Genomic DNA, 19,930 nt, shown 5'->3' with positions numbered 1-19,930 from the left:
TATCTGGTGATCCTTTGTTTCAGGAGCTGTGGGGGTGATATCCAACCAACCAACCAAGAGCTACATGGGATGTTGTTTGAAAACCACATCTCCAATGCTGCCTGTTTTTTTTTTTTTTTTCCTAACTCATCTCTAAAAAGCAGACCTGGCACAAACATCTGCTTGAATTTTGGGACTCTCATTTATATATATATTTCTTCACTGTCCACAACATATCAATGCATACATGGCCTGAAGAAATGGACATGATCCACAGAACCTTGTTTGATTTTTTATTTAGTCGTCTAATAAAGGTTTTACTTATGCCTGCACTTGTATAGTTTTTTCTTGGTTTCAATGAGGGTTCACAGAGATGCAATTTGTAATTTTATAAAGAGTCCATACTCCTGTAGAGAAGATAATGGCATTATAATGCCTGAAAAGCCAAAAATGTGCCTTCTCAAGGTATGCTATCTTGCCAGACCCACCGGCAATCCTCCCCATTGATGTTCCTAAATTTGGGCTAAACTTCAGGAGCTATTAATTGGGTTAAACTATCAGTTTGGCACAGAAGCACCTTTCAGGTGTGTAATTCTGTTTTCCTTCTTGTAATCTGCTTTAAGTGGAGGGGACGTTTCAGGCAGTTTACAAGTGTCAACTAAGAGGTGTGAAGCCACAGCCACACTCAGCAAGTCAGGCTTGCCATTTGAACACATGAACCATGTGTGTGCACTTTGGCTTCTATTGCAGCGGTCCCCAACCTTGGGCCTCCAGATATTATTGGACTACAACTCCCAGAAGCCTGCACCACCACCTCTTCTGGCCAGGATTTCTGGGAGTTGAAGTCCAAGAACGTCTGGAGACACAAGGTTGAGGACCACTGTTCTATTGGAAGGGGTGGTGGTGGTTGTGGTGGTGGTGGTGGTGGTGGTGGTGATGACGATGATGATGATGATGATGATGATTATTATTATTATTATTATAGTCCTGCTTGTGAAGTACACTGAAAACAAGGCAAAATTGTAGCACTTTAGAGAAGTATTGTTAGAAACAGAAGTAGGAAGGTCTGAAAATATGCTAGAATTAGAACTACAAACAATGTAAGTCTCCTAGGAGACACAAGGAAGAACAGGAGGATTTGCTAAGGGACAGACTCCTTTATTCAATTCATTTCACATAACTTTGCCTCTCCTGGTGGTATTGAGAAGAAAATCTATTCTTCCAGATGCCTGAGGGGGAAAAGGCAGAGACAACATTGTCCATATGACTATGTTGCAGTCAATGTATGGATGGAATATTGTGAGATACATATATCTAAAAAAGTCCTAGACCCTCTAAAATATGGAGGATCAAATGCTATTGCATTTGTAGATTGTGACAGAAGAGCACCGATCTGGAGCCCTAGGAGACCTCTGTTTGAAACAACCATAGTGTGTGAGAGCTATTTCACAATTGGTCCCATCTGAAAATGACACAAGATCGTATCAAATTAGATGGGAGAGAATGATCATCTTATTCTTAGGCAGCTCATGAAAGGGGAATTTGGGGGTAAGGCACCCCTTGCTCAGATCATGAACCATTCCGGACCTTATTCATATTACACCCTCAATAAATAGACCAATACTGCATTGATTTTAATAGAGTAGGCATTGTCACTTGTTACCTCCACTGATATCTCTTTTGTTGCCACTGGCCACTTGTGCTCATATTTGTCCTTCACAGCTTGTTCTGTGCTGGATGTTGGTGTGGAATTCTCAGGCCTTACTCCATGGCTAGCTTTGCCCACCAAATTTTGAACAGATTTCACCATATTCTTTAAATCTTCTGGATATGGAGTTGGATAACGCTTTAAGTTTATTTCAACCTGAGCATTCATTTAATAGATTAAATTAAAAGCAGAAATAGGAAATAAAAATAATGATTAAATGTCTAGTTTTGTTTATCAAGGCTATATAAACGCAAAACACAGAGACAGTGAGCTTAGGCATTTGAGACAATGTTAACATAAAACATTTGCTATATTGTGTGTTTTGAAATGTTAAAGCCTATGTCATTTACAACACGGCAAATGGAGAATTCAAATCCACCGGTGTCAACTACCAGAATTTATTTTTTCCTTGAAATCTATAATTTGAAAATATTTTTGTTAAAATTGTGCCTTGATATTCACACTGTTAAAGGCCCTTCTAATAGTTTATTTTTTAAAAAAGTCTAGAAATCCATTAGCAAATGGAAAGTCACTTTGACTTTATAATATATGATTGTGACAGCTTATCTGAACATGCTAGGCACAATCCAAAAAAGGTAAATGTTCTTAAGTCTTACTGAAACCACTGAGACTTAAGAGCATATACTTTTCAATGGATTGAACTCAATATAGAACATTTTTGTTTTTCTCTGATGGATGAGTGTATTTGAATAACTAGGATATTATATATTTTACCACAAAAGGAAAAAATAGCATGTACAGCCAAGGTTCCAATGCAGACACAAGTTAATAGGCATCCATTCAAAAAGCTTGACTGATGTGAAGAGTACAAACTATGGTAGCAACTTACACTCAGCATTGAAGTATAATAAAGTATGCAGAACAAACAAGCACATCCAAACATGGATCTCAATAGCAAATATGAAATATTACATTACATATCAATGTACAGCTCCAACGAGAAAACTAAATAAGTGATGTGTGGAATATAGCACTACTACAATTCTAAAAGACTTGAAGTTGAAACACTGTAATTGCTAATAATCTAATCTGTTTTACTACATGATCTGGGGCATGGTTTAACTATGACTTACACATGACCTTAAAGATAGCTGGGACGTAAGCCAAAAATGGTACATGCATTGGAAAGGATACTAAAAAAGACAATGTAATTAATTAACTATGTAAGGAGATTTGAGTACAATCAATTTATCTTAGAGTCAATATTAACTTTCATGGCTAGATGTACTCTCAGATGTGCTAGATAAAATTAGGGTGAAGATATTCCCATATTGATATTAAAAATGATAATTACCAATGAAGTCTAGACTCCCTTTCTATTCATGGTCTTTTATGTTTCACATTTAAAGTTACCTCAGAAGTAGCATGCCGCTGGGGATAAAAACCTTCCAAAGTGCAATATTCCTGGATAGAAGAATTGCTTTTTTAATTTCTACTGTCAAATTCATTTCAGCATACAATGATACACTTGACCAAAAGCAAATTTCACAAGACCCATTAATACAAAATTAGTATAAAAAACATTAAAAGGTCTATTATCAAACACAAAACAGAACCCAAATCCTATTAGATGATTATTATGCAGTCTGTTGTAGGGCACATGTGTCCCTGAAAATCAGGCTCTTAATACTGCAAGTTATTTCACCCCTCAGGATGTCTTCATATCAGCCAAACATAAAGATGCCTGCTGTTGATATGCAATGCATAGATACACAAGATGCCAGAGAAATTAATAGTGGTTTTAAAGCATCTGTAATCATCACTGTGCATTATGTTTACTGGATCAATATGTAATAGAATCACCTTCAAACACTCATATATGGGACAGTTCCAAACATCTGCTTAACAATATAATAGAACTAAAATGTGCATTTTCCATCAAGCCTGTGTTGGAGTATTTGTAAACATACTCCAACACAAAACATACTCATCAACACCTTGATGAGACAAATTAATAAAATATGTTTTATTTGTTTAATATATTTAAATTAGGATTTAAACAAATATATTATTGAGTGACACCAATTGCTTTTAGCTCTTAAAGTATTTCATTGGACCTGCAAGTTCTCTTGTTAAAACCAAAAGGAATATTAGTGATAATGTACACATTCATGTTTACACTGTGCCTCATTATTTAAAGACTTGCAACAACCAAAAATTATTCTTTACTTTAAAATATTGCATTTTAAATCACCATGAAAATATGCCAATTTTAAAACACTTTATGTGTGATGGCTATTTCACATCTGTGTTGTTTGTTTCAGACATAGAGCTTATAATTTGATGCTGTTGCCAATGAAACATGTATATGTATGAACTCACCCTATTTGCAAACACATTTAGTAAGATAACATTTCCACTGTTGAAACAATAGTAGGGCTGGTGCAGACATAACACCGTGTCCTGTGAATTCACAATGCCATTCCCCTGTTAGCAAATTGGAGGTGTTGTGATTTATAGGCATGAAGCTTTTGTATTTTTGTAACAACAGCACGTAGAAATCTATATGTGTTTTCTCTAGCCAGATTTCTGGGTGGTTAAACCAAATATAAAAAAATTAATAAATAAGTTTTTTAAAAATCAAAGTCCTCTCAGGTATTTTAAATCAGACCCTTAATGCCTTGCAGCTGTCACAGATCTTAGCCACTCCCAGCCACTTCCTCTGTCTTCATAAAGATATGTCAGGTCTGAGAGGAGCTTTTATTCCTCAGCTGTAAACAAAAACACCTGAGAGAGTTTTGAGTTTTTTTACTAAAACCCTCAGAATTTTGGCTGGGAGAATTCCTGTAGACTTCTGGGGGCTATAGTAAAAATAAAATAAAAATAAAAATAAAAAATAAAAAAAATAAATACAGAGGTCTTATGTTTGGTTACAACTCTACTCTGGATTTTAAATTGCTCTTTAGATTGCCTGTAAAGTGCTGAGTCTCTAATTTGGGGATAGTGTTCAATACCGTGGATCATTCATATAAAGGGCAGACTAAAACCAGAGTGAATTCACAACAGGTCTAAAATGGGAGTCACCATCTTTCAGTGGGTGAAATCAGACTTTTCCTTCCAGGAGAGGAACCAGCAAGTGAATTTCTGGAGCTTAACTTCCAGTTTGTTACCTGTGACTAGAGACAAGCCAGGTTTATTATTTTCCAATGCACACTGTGCAAAAGTGATCTAGTAATATTATTCTATACTATCTTAGTTCTACATTGTTAGCCTCTGTTAATAGAGCTCTTTTCCAGTTGATAAATTAAAATGATAATAGAAAATAAAATTTGTTTCTAATCATAGCTCACAGGCTTTCTTAAGCTTGGGCAATGGATCAGAAAACAGGCACCAGTCCAAAAAAAAAAAAAAAAAAAAAAAGCTTTGAGGTTAACCTAGATGTTGTGAATATTTCTGAAGTAAATTATTTTTTGCTTAATTAAATGAAAAGGCAAAAATAAGCCTTCCTTATCTAGGTAAAAAATACATATAAACATTCAGTAATGGTCATCCTAAAATTCTAAAGATAATTGGTTTAATTAATAGATACAATTTTTCACTTTAGCAAATCAAGTTTTGTAACTGAACCACTTACCCCAGTCTAGCAAAGCATTGCTCAAACAAAAATCTTGCAAAAACTTCCAATATTGATAGCCAGCACTCAGAGCATAGGTCTATTTATAGTGGGCAGAGGAATACATATTTGGCACTAAAAATGGGCAGGAACTGTTGATTTGTTGGCCCATGCCAGTTTGTAGTTCATCCAAAGAAGTGTTTGGTGTTTCCAAGCTCCCCCAATAGGCACCCTCCCAGAGGCCGCACCCTGGCTTCCCTGCCCTGCCTCCTCCAGGCACTGCCTCCAAGTGGTTGACTGTTGGAGGAGGCACTGAACACCTACCTGTTTAGACAAGGTCAGAAGTGGCATGAACTGCTAAACCAGCAGTCTGTGCCCATCTGTTTGGCACTACAGTATATATACAGTGGTGCCCCGTATAGCGAGGTTAATCCGTTCCGGATTAACCCTCGCTATACGGAATCATCGCTAAACGGGTAGGGGAAAGGTATTGGAACCCATTAAACTTCGTTTAATGCGTTCCAATACCTTCGTTACTTACCAGTTCAGCGAGGATTCCAGGTGCCGGCAGCCATTTTCGCGCCTTCGCTAAGCAAAATGGCCGCCGCAATACCCGATCTTTTCAATGCGGGTTTTCCCCATTGCGAAGATCGGGTATGTTTCCATATAGCGATCCCGAAAAAGGGATCGCTATACGGAAACATCGCTATACGGTGCACTCGTTAAGCGAGGCACCACTGTATGTGTATATGCGACCATGTTTGTTTGATCTTTTGTAATTTGAGGCACTGAATGTATTTTTTAAATGTAACATGTAGAATAAAATAGTGCCTATTCCTGGAGAAATCTGATTCTGTCACAGCGACACATCCCTCAGTTACATCTGGACTGGATTACTGTAAGGCGCCCTATCTGGGGCTGCATATGGAAAGTATCCAGAAAGTTCAATGGATCCAAAATGCAGTAGCCATATTACTGACTGGGGCTCGACACAGCCCTGTTACAGCCCTGGCTGCCAATCCATTTCTGGGCTGAATTCAATAGCTTGGGCCTAAGGTATCTCAAGGTATGCGTTTCCCTTTACAAGAAATGCAGACCTCTCCTCATTAGGAGAGGCCTTTCTCTTGGTTCCACCACCTTAACAGTTGTGTTTGGTGGGGACACAGGAGAAAGCTTTCTGTGTTGCTGCTCCCAGACTCTGGAACTCCCTTCCACAGGAAACTAGGCTGGCCCCATCTTTCTTGTCCTTCTGCAAACAGGCAAAGACCTTTCTTTTCAGTGACTGGCTGCCTGAGTGAGATTTTTAAATGGATTGTTGTACCTTACTGATTTGAATATGTTTTGGTGTTGTTTATGGGTTGTTGCTTTTTGCGTATGGTATTTGTTTCATCTTTTCAATATTTGTATACTCACTGTTGTTAGCTTTAATATTGCCTTTTAATATTAAGGAGGAAGATGGGGGTTAACATATTTTAAATAAAATTTTAAAAAAGTATGAGCTAAATGCAGCGTTCCACCAGTGATCACAGTACAACTTCCATTTGTTTTTCCTTTGGTCCTCCATGCCACCCAAAGACCGGCTCTAAAGGGCTTTCCAGTCCTCCAGAACTGACTTGGAGGTCATAAGGGGCTACAATGAGAAGTATAATCCCTTATTGGCTGCACTGGATCCTGAAATTCCACCAGTAGAACAGTACCACTAGAAACTCCCCTGTGACATTAGGCATAGGAAAACGGAAAAGACTGAATAATCATGTTTTGAATACTAAGGTCTGAAAGCTAACTACCCTGTTTCCCCGAAAATAAGACCTAACCTGAAAATAAGACCTAACATGATTTTTCAGGATGCTCGTAATATAAGCCCTACCCCCAAAATAAGCCCTGGTTAAGTGAAACCCCACCCTCCACCATTGTGCAGCATTGTGCAGCAACCAGAAGATGACATGACTGTAAAATAAAAATCCCTTGAAAATAAGCCCTAATGCATTTTTTGGAGCAAAAATTAATATTAGACCCTGTCTTATTTTCAGGGAAACACGGTATATTATATACTAAAGAATATTTTGAGTGAAAAGTCAACTCTACTACATATTCTTGTGGCTATATTAATTCTCATAAATGCCTATGATTTTGCAAGTAAAATCAAATGTTCATGTGCATGTGTGTTGTCCCAAATGATTGTTCGAATGGGCATTAATGTGTCCCCAGTGAAATATCGGAGTGGATTATGTCTGAACTGGCTAGCTTTTTGGAGGATTCTGGGAGGTGGAGTCCTCTTACTAAAATAGACAGATCTCAGAAATGGTACAAATCAGAGAAATGGAATTTTGCAAATACTTTGGTTGTCCAGGATTAATACAAAGGATTCCCCCCCTCCCCTGACAGGAGGACAGTCAAGCAAACCTATCCAGTTATAACCCGTCCAAAACAGTAAGAGCTAGAAATGCAAAACTGTACACAGCCAATACTAATGTCTCAAGTTAAATAAACTGGACAGGTTATATTTCAACTGGCCATGCTGGCTGGAGGAGTCTGGGAGTTATAGTCTGAAAAGGCTATTGTGGGAGTTACAGTCTTCTTGTTGAAGTGGTAAACATTAGAAACATGAACATTGGCACCAATATGACTGCTTTCCCCAGTTTAAACAATTTGACAGGCTCTATCTTGATTGACCACCTTGTCTGGAAGAGTCTGGGACTGGAGAAAGAAGTGAGATCAAACACTGGGGTGGTGGGTAGTCTTAGGGGTTTCTAATTCTGGCTCAAGCTGCCTAAGAACCACAGTAAAGACAGGGAGAGGGGAGAAATGAGGATGAGAGGGAAAAAGGAGAAGAGGGAGAATTAAGCCAAGAAGACTTTTGCCTTCAAGTGTGCTGAAATATGTTATCCTTTTGCTAGCAGTGTAAGAGTCAATAGACAGCCTGGCTACCTTCCCTTACATGGTAAAGGGCACCTTTGCCCTTTGCTTTAGCAGAAAACTCTCTTGGGTCAGCCCTCAGGACAAGATCGACGGGAATTACTGCATCTTTATTGAAAACACAAATATTCAAGCAGAAATCTGTTCTATGGTAAGAAGACAATTTCAATAGATCGCAATGCAGCGATCAAGGTTTTTAGGAATAATTTGGGAAAGATCTGGAAGAATTATGGAAGAGTTGCCTTACTCAGGACAAAACATAACAACTTAATGACCAACATAATTAGTCATCATTATGCAGTATAAGGGCATTAAATCTCAGAGGTAAAATGCATGTCAGTGCTAATTAATTAACTGTGCTCCTACAATATTTTTCCCTGTGTAACCACCATTCCAGATAATACCTGGCTTTAATAAAGGAATCTAACTGATTTCCCCCCAATTTTATGTAGAATGGAAACAGCTGCTTGAAAGAGCTATTTGTTTCATCTGATGTGACAGTTCTGAATTATAGCTGATTAGAGACAGCCTTTGTAAACCTAAGCCATCAGCTTCCATTGCTTACACACTGCTTCTATTTTTCTAAAACAGTACAGCAAAATCCACTTGGAACACTTTCATTTCTGTTCTGCCAACATGATATGCAAGGAGACAAGATGCAATTCTCCATCTTCATAGATATTTATAGAAGTGCCGATGTGCCAATTGCTTTCTTTCTAAATGCCCCGAGTCTTAACGGTCCACTATAGGAAGTACCGTATTTGCCGGTGTACAAGACGACCGGGCGTATAAGACAACCCCCCCAATATTTACACTCAAAATATAAAGTGCGAGGAGGAGGAGGAGGAGGAGGAGGAGGAAGAGGGGAAGCGGCTATCTGGTGGCAGGCGGGCAAGCAGGCAGCTGGCTCAGCGGCGCAGGGCGGCGGGCAGCCCAGCGGTGGGCTCTGGCCGCTCAGGCATGGCCAGCTCTGCTTCCCTCCCTCTGTCTGGACCAATTGCCTGCCTGCCCGCCTGCCTTCCTCCCCTGCCGGCGCGGCCCCGCACCAGGTGTATAAGATCCCCCCCCAATTGGAGGCATGTTTTTGGGGCCAAAAAGTCATCTTGTACGCCGGCAAATATGGTATATGAATATAAAAAGCAATGATATCAAGGAAAGATGCATAAAGATATCAGGCCACTTTGTGAAGAAAGGTCATACTTGCACAAAGCAACAAAAACATTCAGCCCCCCCCCACAAGTAGGGCACCCTCATGGTCAATTATGGAAAAAAAGGCTTTGAAGCACTTGTAAAGTTTCATCTCCCACAGCTGGCAATGAGAGACCAATAGTAGTCATAGTGGACACAGTCAATATTTCAGAAGGATTTATAGTATAATCGAATGAGAAGCAATTACATTGGTATTCAGTGGAGTTTACCCCCCTGTTAAACATTTTTGGATTCTAATCTTACCCATAGATTTGGCCAATAATGGTTCCACACATTTGAATACCATCTGCTTATTTACCATGGGTTTTGTTCACTGAGCTTTACCACTCCCAGTCATGACACAGATTCATCCGTGTCATTTTGAAGTGTTTTAGAACCCAATGTACCAAAAAGCAGGAAACAAAATCTGTTACCTTAACTTTTCCTGCATTTTCCTCTTCTTCCTTTTTTTCTTCAAATTCAAAGGCAACTGTCATACGTTGCTGTCGCTGTTCCTCCCACAAAGTAGGATTAAAGCTATCACTGTCAGACTGGAAATCTATAGTTAGTTAGAAAATTAATGCAAGAATCAAATAGGTTTTGTGACAAAACCTTGCTCACCATATTGCCTTAGATCAACAACTTCACACTAGAAAAAAAAAGCTGCCTGAGGCCAAGATCCTTTTCAATCTTCACACAGCATAAACCTTGACTAACAGGATTGCACTGGATCACACACTTCCATAAGTGAGTACACAACAGGTACTGCACGACTGCAGGGATGTTCAGTCCATTGGTGTAATTTTAGGGAGCATGCTGATGCACACTCAAACGAAGCACAGCTCTTTCTGCAAGCAGAAGAATCTTGTGTGAGGTCTAAGAAAGTGCATCCAATTGTGCAAATAAGGCCAGATAGGCATGATGACAAAAAAGGACCCTGGCTTTAGCCTAAAATTATTTATTTATTTTAAAGCAGTCAGATAATTCAAAGTGTCTATATTTTGCTTGTGAATCTGAGAAGCAGTCAAAAATATCACACAGACGACCCAGTTTGGCCCCCTTATAAAGATGCACAGGGTCAGTAGTTAAGGTCATTTGGGACTCAGGTTTGTATAAAATAGCCACCTACCCTCGTTACTAATTTTTTGTCAGTACAAAACATCTGCCTGCTAATGGCTATCAATATGCCACAAATTTAATAAAATCATTCAAGATGAAATTCTTTGCTGGACCAATTCAGAGCAGTGTTTATTTAACTATTTATATAATTATTTAGCTTGTTCCACCATAGAAACTAAAGAGAATTCAGTGAATCTATGCAGCATGTTAAAATATTTTATAACATTTACCTTGATTATTTATTTATTTAGTTAGTTCTTTTGGGATTTGTTTTGGTGTCTTGCTTTTTGACTGAATGATCTTCAATGTAGTTTACAGCAGAGTAAGCACATACAGTATTAACACTCTCACACATGACAGAAACCCAATAATTCATGAGCCTTAAGTTCCCTTGGATAATGGAAGCTTGGGACACACAGTATTTTTGCCATATTATGTTTTTATAGCTAGAAGGTATTGGATACATTCAGACTAGGGATCACTATCAGGAATGATTTTAGGCAAGACCAGTTTACATGCCCTGATCCTCTGCTGTATTTGCAAGAAGATTAGAAGATTTTTTGATTCCATTCAATCATTTATAGCATCCATGGTGCATCCTTTGGCCAAAAAAATTCTTAAGAGTATCTTAAAATGTAAATAGTATGAAAATCTCTGCCTTCAGTTTATAATCTAAATTTATGATGCAACATGCAAGTAATAAAAAATGGGAAGGGAAGAAAGGAAGAACTAAATTTAGCACTTTAAAATTTAAGGCGGCACCCCTGGTGCCCCTGTCATGGACCTATGCTCAGTAGTCTGATGGTAAAATGCTTATCAAGATGCCATGCAAGCAAACATATCATGCTTATTATTTTATTATTTATAACTAACCACACAATAATAGTATGCCCAGTCCCCTACATTCTGGCCATTCTTATTTAGGAAAACAGATATTTCACTATCCATGGTTTTAAAAAATGGCAAGTAAGATGAACCGTAGTTAGATGATCTCAGGCAAGGTAGTTAATCAAAAATGCAAGCAGAAGATTTCAGACTCTTCTTCTTTGCCTCACTGGGACAAGAGTGTTTGAGGGAGAGCATGGCTCTGCAACAAGTCTATGACCATTCCCATCACCATAAACCATGGTATTTCATGACACTCTAGATGACAGTGACATTAGAGAACAAAAGCTAATTTAAAAGGAAATCCTTAGAAAATACAAATGCAGGGTCCCAATAGCTTCAGAAATGCTAAATAAACACATCCGGTTGTGTTATCAGATCAACAACTTCCAACAGAATCATTGTTTGCAATATGAGAAGTGACAAATAATTATTACATAGGTTTATGCATTTAGAAAACTGGGCTGACAGCACTTTACCTTCATCACTGCGGGGCTGCTGAGGAAACATGTAGTTAGTAAGCACTCTTTGCTTTGTTTCTGGATGTGCCTCAGTTTGAAGGGGGATAAGGGCCTTAGACTGTAAAGCAAGCAACATCACAAAAACTTTAAAAAAACTGTGTGCGGGTAAAATATACAAAATGATGATATGTAACAATAACATGAACACTAACAAACAGTACCCTACTACCAAGATAGCTGTTGTTAAACTTCTTGATGAAAATATGCTACTAACATGACTTACAGGTAGGTAATTAAATTGTACATGACTAAGATACAGCATCTCTAACAAATATATAGAACATAAGTTCTATAGCCCTATACATTGTCCCATCCTAAGGAGGAATATCAGTATGTTTAAAAATGTAGGTATACATGCAATGGCTTTACAATTTCCATACTCAATATTACATATGCACATTTTCCATCCTGTATCAACTCTAGAAGGCAACTCTTGTATCACAGACAGAATACCCCCATTCCCTTCAGATGTAACAACGTGGTGAACAGAACATGTTGGACTTGAGTTTATATCATCCCTCCTTTGTTGAAACCCCTGTTCATAATATCTGGAAAGCAATTACTACCACAGAATATTGTATATTTGCTTCTTTCTTTTCAAATCTTGAGTTTTGAAACACTGGTACTTGTTATGTGCTGTTTTGGGAACTGCCTCCTCTGGAAAAGCAGTATATAAATTATTTTTATTTCAGCAGGGAAATCCTTGCTACAGTCAGTACTTTCTTATAACTAGTGAAAAAGCGTGAACACCCAATCACAGTGAGGACAATATTTTAAGAGAAGAAACAACTGAAATACATTCTTAGACTCACCATTCTGAACACATTCTGTTACACAGAATAGTGCCACCTCATGCAAGTTTACTCAGAAGCAAGTCCCACTGAATTCAACAGGATGTATTCCTACATAAATGTTTCTACAAGTGCATTTTAGGATTAATACATGCAATAATAAGAGTGAGGAGGAATACCAATAACAACAGCTAGTTAGCCTAGTTAGTTAGCTAGCTATATTAGCTAGTGGAGGCATCAAGGTTTGATCTGCCTAGCTTTCTTCACAGGTTGTTGTTACTGTAAAAATGGAAGATGGACTATGGATGCCACCATAGAAGAAAGGAAGGAAGAAAGGCATACATTTGAATGTTCAATTAAAGAACTATTTTTTGAGGGAGAGAAAAAACAAACCATGTTGTTGAGAAAAATAATGTGAGTTTTGTGTGAACTACTCTGAATTTATTCTGATATGTTGTAGCTGGTCCAAGAAAAATTAGTTAAACAAGTGATTTGTATACTGCACTAAGAACTGGTGGAAATATTGCTCTGAAAATAAAAGACTCCATTTACTGGAGGTGATTTCTTGATCGGCGGCTTTTGTAACAAATAACTAATCTTGAGGATTTAAAATATGTAGGAGTTCACAGAAAGATAATCTGATAGTAAAGAAACTGAAAGGGAATAAAATGCTTACAGAGTGCTACACATGGACACTTCTGAAGTGATTCTCAATTTTTTAAACCATTGCTCAAATTCTGTGTTGACTGTTGTTGTTGTATGTGCCATAAAGTCACCTCCAATTTATGGCAAACCTTGTAGACTCAAGCCTATGGCTTCCTTTAGGGAACCAGTCCATCTCATATTTGGTCTTCCTCTTTTCCTGCTACCTTCCACCTTTCCCAGCATTATCCTGTCTTCTCATGATGTGCCCAAGTAGGAGAGTCTCAATTTCAACATTTTCATCTCCAGATATAGTTTAGGCTTCATTTGACCTAGGACCCACTTGCTTGTCTTTCTGGCAATCCAGGGTATCTACACAGCTGATTTCACTACTGTTCTATTTAGCTCTCAGGATGAAAACTTATATAAAATATGTACCTGGTTGTCTGAAAGCCACAATGCTGCAAGGTCTTTAAGCTTTGTAAAAGTAATAGGCAAGTTTTTCAATCTGTAAAAAACAAAAAAACACACCAAAATCAAAACTAGTATTGGGATAATGTGAGTTTTTCATTCTTGCAGAAGCCTTATTTATTAACAGATTTTCATGCTACAGAATGTTGTAGTCAGATAACAAAGGAGATTATGCAATTTTTATTCTGCTCATCTTTTTGTATTGTTTTAGACTTTTAAAAAGAAACATTCATTTTTAACAAGAGAATTTTCAAAAACTGTTTTAGTTTTAAATACATACTTTATTCTTAAATCTTCAGAATATTTCCATAAAGCCCAGATAGTTAAAGTAATTTAAAAACCACCAGTTTCAAGGCACAGATTTGTTTATCTTAGTCAGAATCTAAAGGCACTTAATTTTATTTGTAAGTACATGAGACTCTGGAAAATGTAAACAAATTGCCCATTGATTCTCTCACCCCACCAGTTACTATGCTATTTTGTATCTTTGCTGACACAATGGAAGTGATATCACTGATGGCAACAGACTGCTACTAATTAAAGAGTTCATCTTTTGATTCTGAGTTATGTGCAACTTGCACACAATGAAATGAAGTTGGGTACAGCCCAGAATTTAAGGAGGAACTCTTTAATTAGCAGCAACCTGCTACTGACAACAATGTCACTCCCTCTCTGGCAGCAGAACTATGGAACTGGGTGCTGGCCATCTTTTTTTTTAATTGGCATTTATAATTAAAACATCTACATTTTTAATACTGTGGATTTCTTTTTTTCTGGTGCTAATTGGGCATGTTTCCTGTGAAAATATTAGGAGTATGTCTCACAGATTTTGATCATAGCATGCTGCAATAGAAAAAGAAATAAAGCAATGCCTGAATACGATTTTTATTTCTTCTGTTTAAAATCTTCTTGATTAGAACGGGTGACAGTATAAAACATTAAGCACACAATCCCAGAGCTGCTTCCTTATACAAAAAGAGGGTTCTTTTCCCTACCAGCATCCTTTGAACTGTTTTTGATTCTAAAGCAGTTTTATCAAGAGTCTAGCAGTTCACGAGCCACTGCTGTTCCAACCAAAAAAAAGATGAAAGATGCTGCATACAAGCCCATTTATGCAGATGAAAAAGCTTACACTAATGAAGACTTTACTTTCTTAGCATTAAAGGCTGCCCAAATTTAATCCAGTTAATGATTTAAATGATCCTTAAAACACTGCAATCACACCAAAATGGCACTACCCTAAGATCCCAAGTCTACATGAGCAGCTAAGGGCTCTGACACCAAAGTGACTGCTTTTTTTCTCAAGTAGAAAAAGGAATTTTATTACTGTCAGGAGTAAGACATGCTAGGAAGTACAACTAAGATAATTTTAGAGACAGATGAAAGTCTGAGTCTAAATGTTAATATTAATCCCACAAATCATTCCATCCTATCCATGCATATTTTAACTCATGGGTTCTTTAACTCACACATCACATGTACCACATCTATTCTATAGATTAGCCAAGACTTATTTTTTTCTATTCCTCTGCTGAGTCTCCACACAACACTCAGCTTCAGAGATCTTTCTTGCATACAATTGCTACTGAATTTTGTAAAGTCTACATACTTGAAATCCAGTAACTCTAGAAATACATCTAGTATAAAAATTAATGTTTATTCTGCTGGAATTTTGCCCTTACCTCACAGCACTTTTATTCTCACTGTGTCATGTGGTGAGTTTTTTGGCCCTCTTAGGGGTGGAAAGACTTTGATGGGCTGGATAGCATTTGCATGGAATATGTATGTATGTATGTATGTATGTATGTATGTATGTATGTATGTATGTATGTATGTATGTATGTATGTATGTATGTATGTATGTATGTATGTATGTATGTATGTACGTATGTATGTACGTACACATACATACACACACACACACACACATATATATATACATATATACACACACACATATATATACATATACACACACACACACACATACTTATCTGTATGTATTAGTATTATTCATATATGTATATGTATATATACACCTATATACATACATTATACATACATCTCTCTCTCTCTCTCTCTCTCTCTCTCTCTCTCTCTCTCTCTCTCTGTGTGTGTGTGTGTGTGTGTGTGTGTGTGTGTGTGTGTGTGTGTGTGTCTGTGTGTGTGTGTGTGTACGTATTTATGGTTCAGCCATTTCTACAGACCTCCCAGAACAGCACTTTTTGCATAAAACAAGTTTGGGGTAAGCCCATCTCCCCCATCAAAACATGCCTTTCCACTCTTCCAGTTTTCATTTTTTTTCTACATTTTATGCACTGCCTCTGTTGTATAGTTTAGCCAAAAGACGGCATTTCATATTGCATATTTCTTGCTAGACCCACTTAAATTCCTGGGTTCTGTCCTCTAGCCCTGCCTACATACCCTGGCTTCACACTCAGTTATATTTGTGTTAAATCATGCTGCCAAAAGAAAAAAGAAAGAAAGAAGAAAGAAAGAAAGAAAGAAAGAAAGAAAGAAAGAAAGAAAGAAAGAAAGAAAGAAAGAAAGAAAGAAAGAAAGAAAGAAAGAAAGAAAAAGGGGGGGGAAAGAACTATTTTTAAAAACACTCTAATTAGGTCCCACAAGATGAAAAATAATGCTTAAATTAGTTGATGCTGATTTTTACTACTTTTTTTAGTTAGATGCATTAGACTTGGAACTTTCAATCATTTAGAAAATGTGTTAATTGGCATTATATTATTTATAAACTAACCTGAAATACTTTGGCAATAAAATATTGAAAAACAAAAAAGGCCTAATATTTTATGTATTGCTTGGCTTCTACATTAAGAATTAGATATGATTCCAACCATTTCAAAGTTTAACTTTCAGATATATGTCATAAACTCCCACACTAGGTCGAGTTGCATATTTTGCATGTAGTAAGAGTACACCAGAGACTCACATTTACTTGAGACTCAATGAGAGGTGCTTGCTGTTCAGCACTTTAGAATTTATATGCATGTGAAAACAATAATACAGTTGTGGAACATACCTGAGAAATGAGGGTGGTCCCCTCCCTCTTATCCTTCTGTGGGCTGGAAAAAACTCTTTTTGGACATATTTTTAAGTGATAACTGGGGGTTCCCAGAATGCTGCGTTTATTGGATCCAAGGGTTTTTAAAATGTTTTTTAAAGTGTTCTTAATGATGGTTTTTAATACTGCCATTTATTTGTTTTCAAAGATTATATATTATGGGGCTTTAAAATGTGACTATTCTATTTTTAACTCATGTTTCTTCTAGGGGAAAAATATGGGATATAAAATAAATTAATGAATAAATCAAATAAGACCACTAATAATGTTTAAGGAAAGGGAAATATGGCATTGAAGCGCTTCCTGGACAAAAGATGTCTGGATCCCATACAACTAATGAAGACCAATTTTCACTTGTTGCTCTGTCAACTGATGATCTTAACATAGTTTAAGAGATTAATATTTCAATATTCATAAACTCTGAACCGGTGGCAGTCTGTTCAAAAAGAGTACTGATCACACATGCCATTTAACAAGAAAAAAGTTTTACCTGTTGTCACTCAGATTTAAAACTCGAAGTTTCTGCATCTGACCAATCTCATCAGGAAGAAATTCAAGTTTGTTTGAACGCAGAGACATAACTGTTACATTCTTGCAACTTCCAATCTGTGGGCATCAAAGATAATTTACAAGACACGGTCTAGTAACTCAGAATTGCTATCCGTATGGGCATATTGGTTAGGCTTTCAGAATAATGGAATCATCATGACAACTTTGCACAGTGATATGCACAATTCAGTTTACACTTGAATTAGGTTGGAATTACAGGGTTGTTTTTTTTTCCTATACAGCTGTCATTGCTACAAGAAAGTGGGTACCAACTCCTTCCTCTTCTGGTAGACACAATATACATGGCTAGTGAAATGCAGTTATTTGTGAGAGGGGCACTTAGAAGTATAATTTTTTCTTGCTCATGGTTTTTCACAGACCAATCTTTTGAAATTTAATTGCCTTCTTCCTTAGAATATATTGGGAGATAGTCCTGTATAATGGATTACGCCACAGAAATATTTGGAAGGACAGAAATAAGAAAGCTTAGATGTGTTAATAATGCATTGAATGGAAATTTACTTTATATAAAATTTTCAAGTAAATTGTATCTCATAATAAATTCTTACTTCTCTGGGAAGCTCAGGGAGGAAATTTTCATCTACAGCTAGTGTCCGCAGATTGTGCAGGTAACCAATGGTGGGAGGTAGAGACTCCAGTTCATTACAGCTACAGTCAAATTCTTCTAATAAAGATAAACTGGAATATTAAGAAGAAATGTTAGTCTGAGTCACAAAATCCCACCAATTCTTAGGGTTTTTTAAAATGTTAAATCTTTAACATATCAGATTAGCAAACTATGCAAATAGACATGAGACCTTCAACAGGCGAAAGTACAGATTATTTTATGCATTTTAGGGAGGAAGGAGTAAGAAAATATATTTGAAGAACATAATGGAAAAACATTTGAATCAAAAAGATGACCCATCTAGTGCATTACAATCACCACTGACAGTCAGTATTCCAAAATATAGAGGTTATGTTATGCAGGAAGATTTCAGAGTGAAGCATACACATAAACAATGTGTATGCATCACATTATGACAAAGACATGTGTCTATTTTGCCATGTGATTGATAGTGGCTGAAATCTAGCAGTGTAATTTATAATATTGTCAGCCATTGTAGCTTTCAAAAAATTAAAAATAAATATCCTTCCCCTTTTGTTATGGAGAAGCCACTGGGTCATAGGAAGTGGGGTCTTTTAACTTTGTTAATCAACAACAACAAAAAAACAACAGAATTTTACAACTAAATCTATGCCATTATGTCATCCTGATCTACAAGCATTGGAACATGCCTTCTGTTTCTGACTAAACTTTCCATGTTAGCCTGAAAAATGATTGTGCAAAAGTAGCAGCAAGCAAAGCAATTCCCATGGAAGCATACAGTGCTTTTATGTAATAAATGTAGAATGAAACCTATACATGTCCACTCAGAAGTGAGTCCTAATGAGTTCAATAGGATTTAATGGCCAATATCTTCTTGTAAAATCCTATATATATAAGCAGATTCTCACAAGCAGTTTTGACAATTTTCTGGTCATCTAGCATGCAAACAAACACATAACTGAGTGTGTGACCTATGTATGTCCAAGTACATGACAGCCAGCCAGAACCATTGTATACATCAGTTATGCAATTTCCAGTTTATGCTACATAAGCTCAGTAGGGTTCTGGTTATTGCCAGACAAATCTGCACAGGTTACAGCCTTTAACTGTTGAAGTTAAAAAGGCCTTCTAAGTGAGATTCTTGATTAAAAGCTTGAGAATTAGACGCAGGCTGCTTCTCTCCCTGTTTGCCTAAAATATGGAACTATCTTAATGTCTATCCCAGATAGTTTTGTACTCTGCTTATAAGTTAAAAGAGGACTGATCTACAAACTCAGTTTGGCATAGAGGAAACAGTTTTTTACTTGGGATTTACAGTCATCTTTGCCACCAACTATTTGGGCAGGAAGGAAGATAACACTTGCTCACTGTCCATGATCAGACAGAACAGATTTATTTACATATAACCATGATTCTAGCCTTTGCCGCATAAGATCACTGGCAAGAGAAAAAAAGGAGTGCATGATTTAGGCCTTGAGTTGTTTCCTTCTTGGTTATTTATCTTAAATATTTTCTTAGACTAAAGAATTTCAAGCAGCTGATGTACAACCCACAACCCATCTGTTTCCCTATACTTTTTCTCCTGTCACTAGCTACTAGACCACACTAGTCTGGAGGACTGGAGTGTGTCATCCTTTTGAGAGCTGCACAATGATTAATGAAGTGGGTTGGGAAGAGAACAGCTGGACGCTTTGTTAGGCAATTTATTAAATGCAGGCGGGTGCCAAGCTGTCATTCAAGCCAGAGGAAATGATCGTTTCTAAAGGCAACATTCAGACAAATTGGCCCGGATCCATTTTAAGCTTGTGCTGACACAGAGGCAGATCCAGAGCTTAGGTGAACGGGCCTTAAGAGACCACCTATGATGGTCTCTTAAGTCACCAGGTGATAGGACTGTT

The 19,930-nt window shown here is 37.2% G+C and overlaps 1 protein-coding gene across 6 annotated transcripts in view; it reads right to left on the bottom strand.

The window, feature by feature from the left end:
- Nucleotides 1-19,930, bottom strand: part of LRRC7 (leucine rich repeat containing 7) — a 285,490-nt gene that overhangs the window by 58,409 nt on the left and 207,151 nt on the right. For 5 of the 6 annotated variants that reach the window (XM_020795263.3, XM_078392975.1, XM_078392974.1 and 2 more), the window contains 7 exons: nt 17,992-18,121; nt 17,364-17,479; nt 13,762-13,831; nt 11,849-11,948; nt 9,800-9,924; nt 3,062-3,112; nt 1,643-1,843 (listed from right to left, as the gene is read on the bottom strand). In XM_020795263.3, the coding sequence (XP_020650922.2) occupies nt 1,643-1,843; nt 3,062-3,112; nt 9,800-9,924; nt 11,849-11,948; nt 13,762-13,831; nt 17,364-17,479; nt 17,992-18,121 (793 nt within the window). The remainder of the gene's footprint in view (nt 1-1,642; nt 1,844-3,061; nt 3,113-9,799; nt 9,925-11,848; nt 11,949-13,761; nt 13,832-17,363; nt 17,480-17,991; nt 18,122-19,930) is intronic. The other variant, XM_020795265.3, reaches the window with a different exon arrangement.

Source organism: Pogona vitticeps, chromosome 4, assembly GCF_051106095.1.
Source record: "Pogona vitticeps strain Pit_001003342236 chromosome 4, PviZW2.1, whole genome shotgun sequence".
In the NCBI taxonomy this organism is placed as follows: Eukaryota; Metazoa; Chordata; class Lepidosauria; order Squamata; family Agamidae; genus Pogona; species Pogona vitticeps.
Note: the sequence above shows the minus strand (reverse complement) of the source record. Positions and strands in the feature narration are given on the sequence as shown.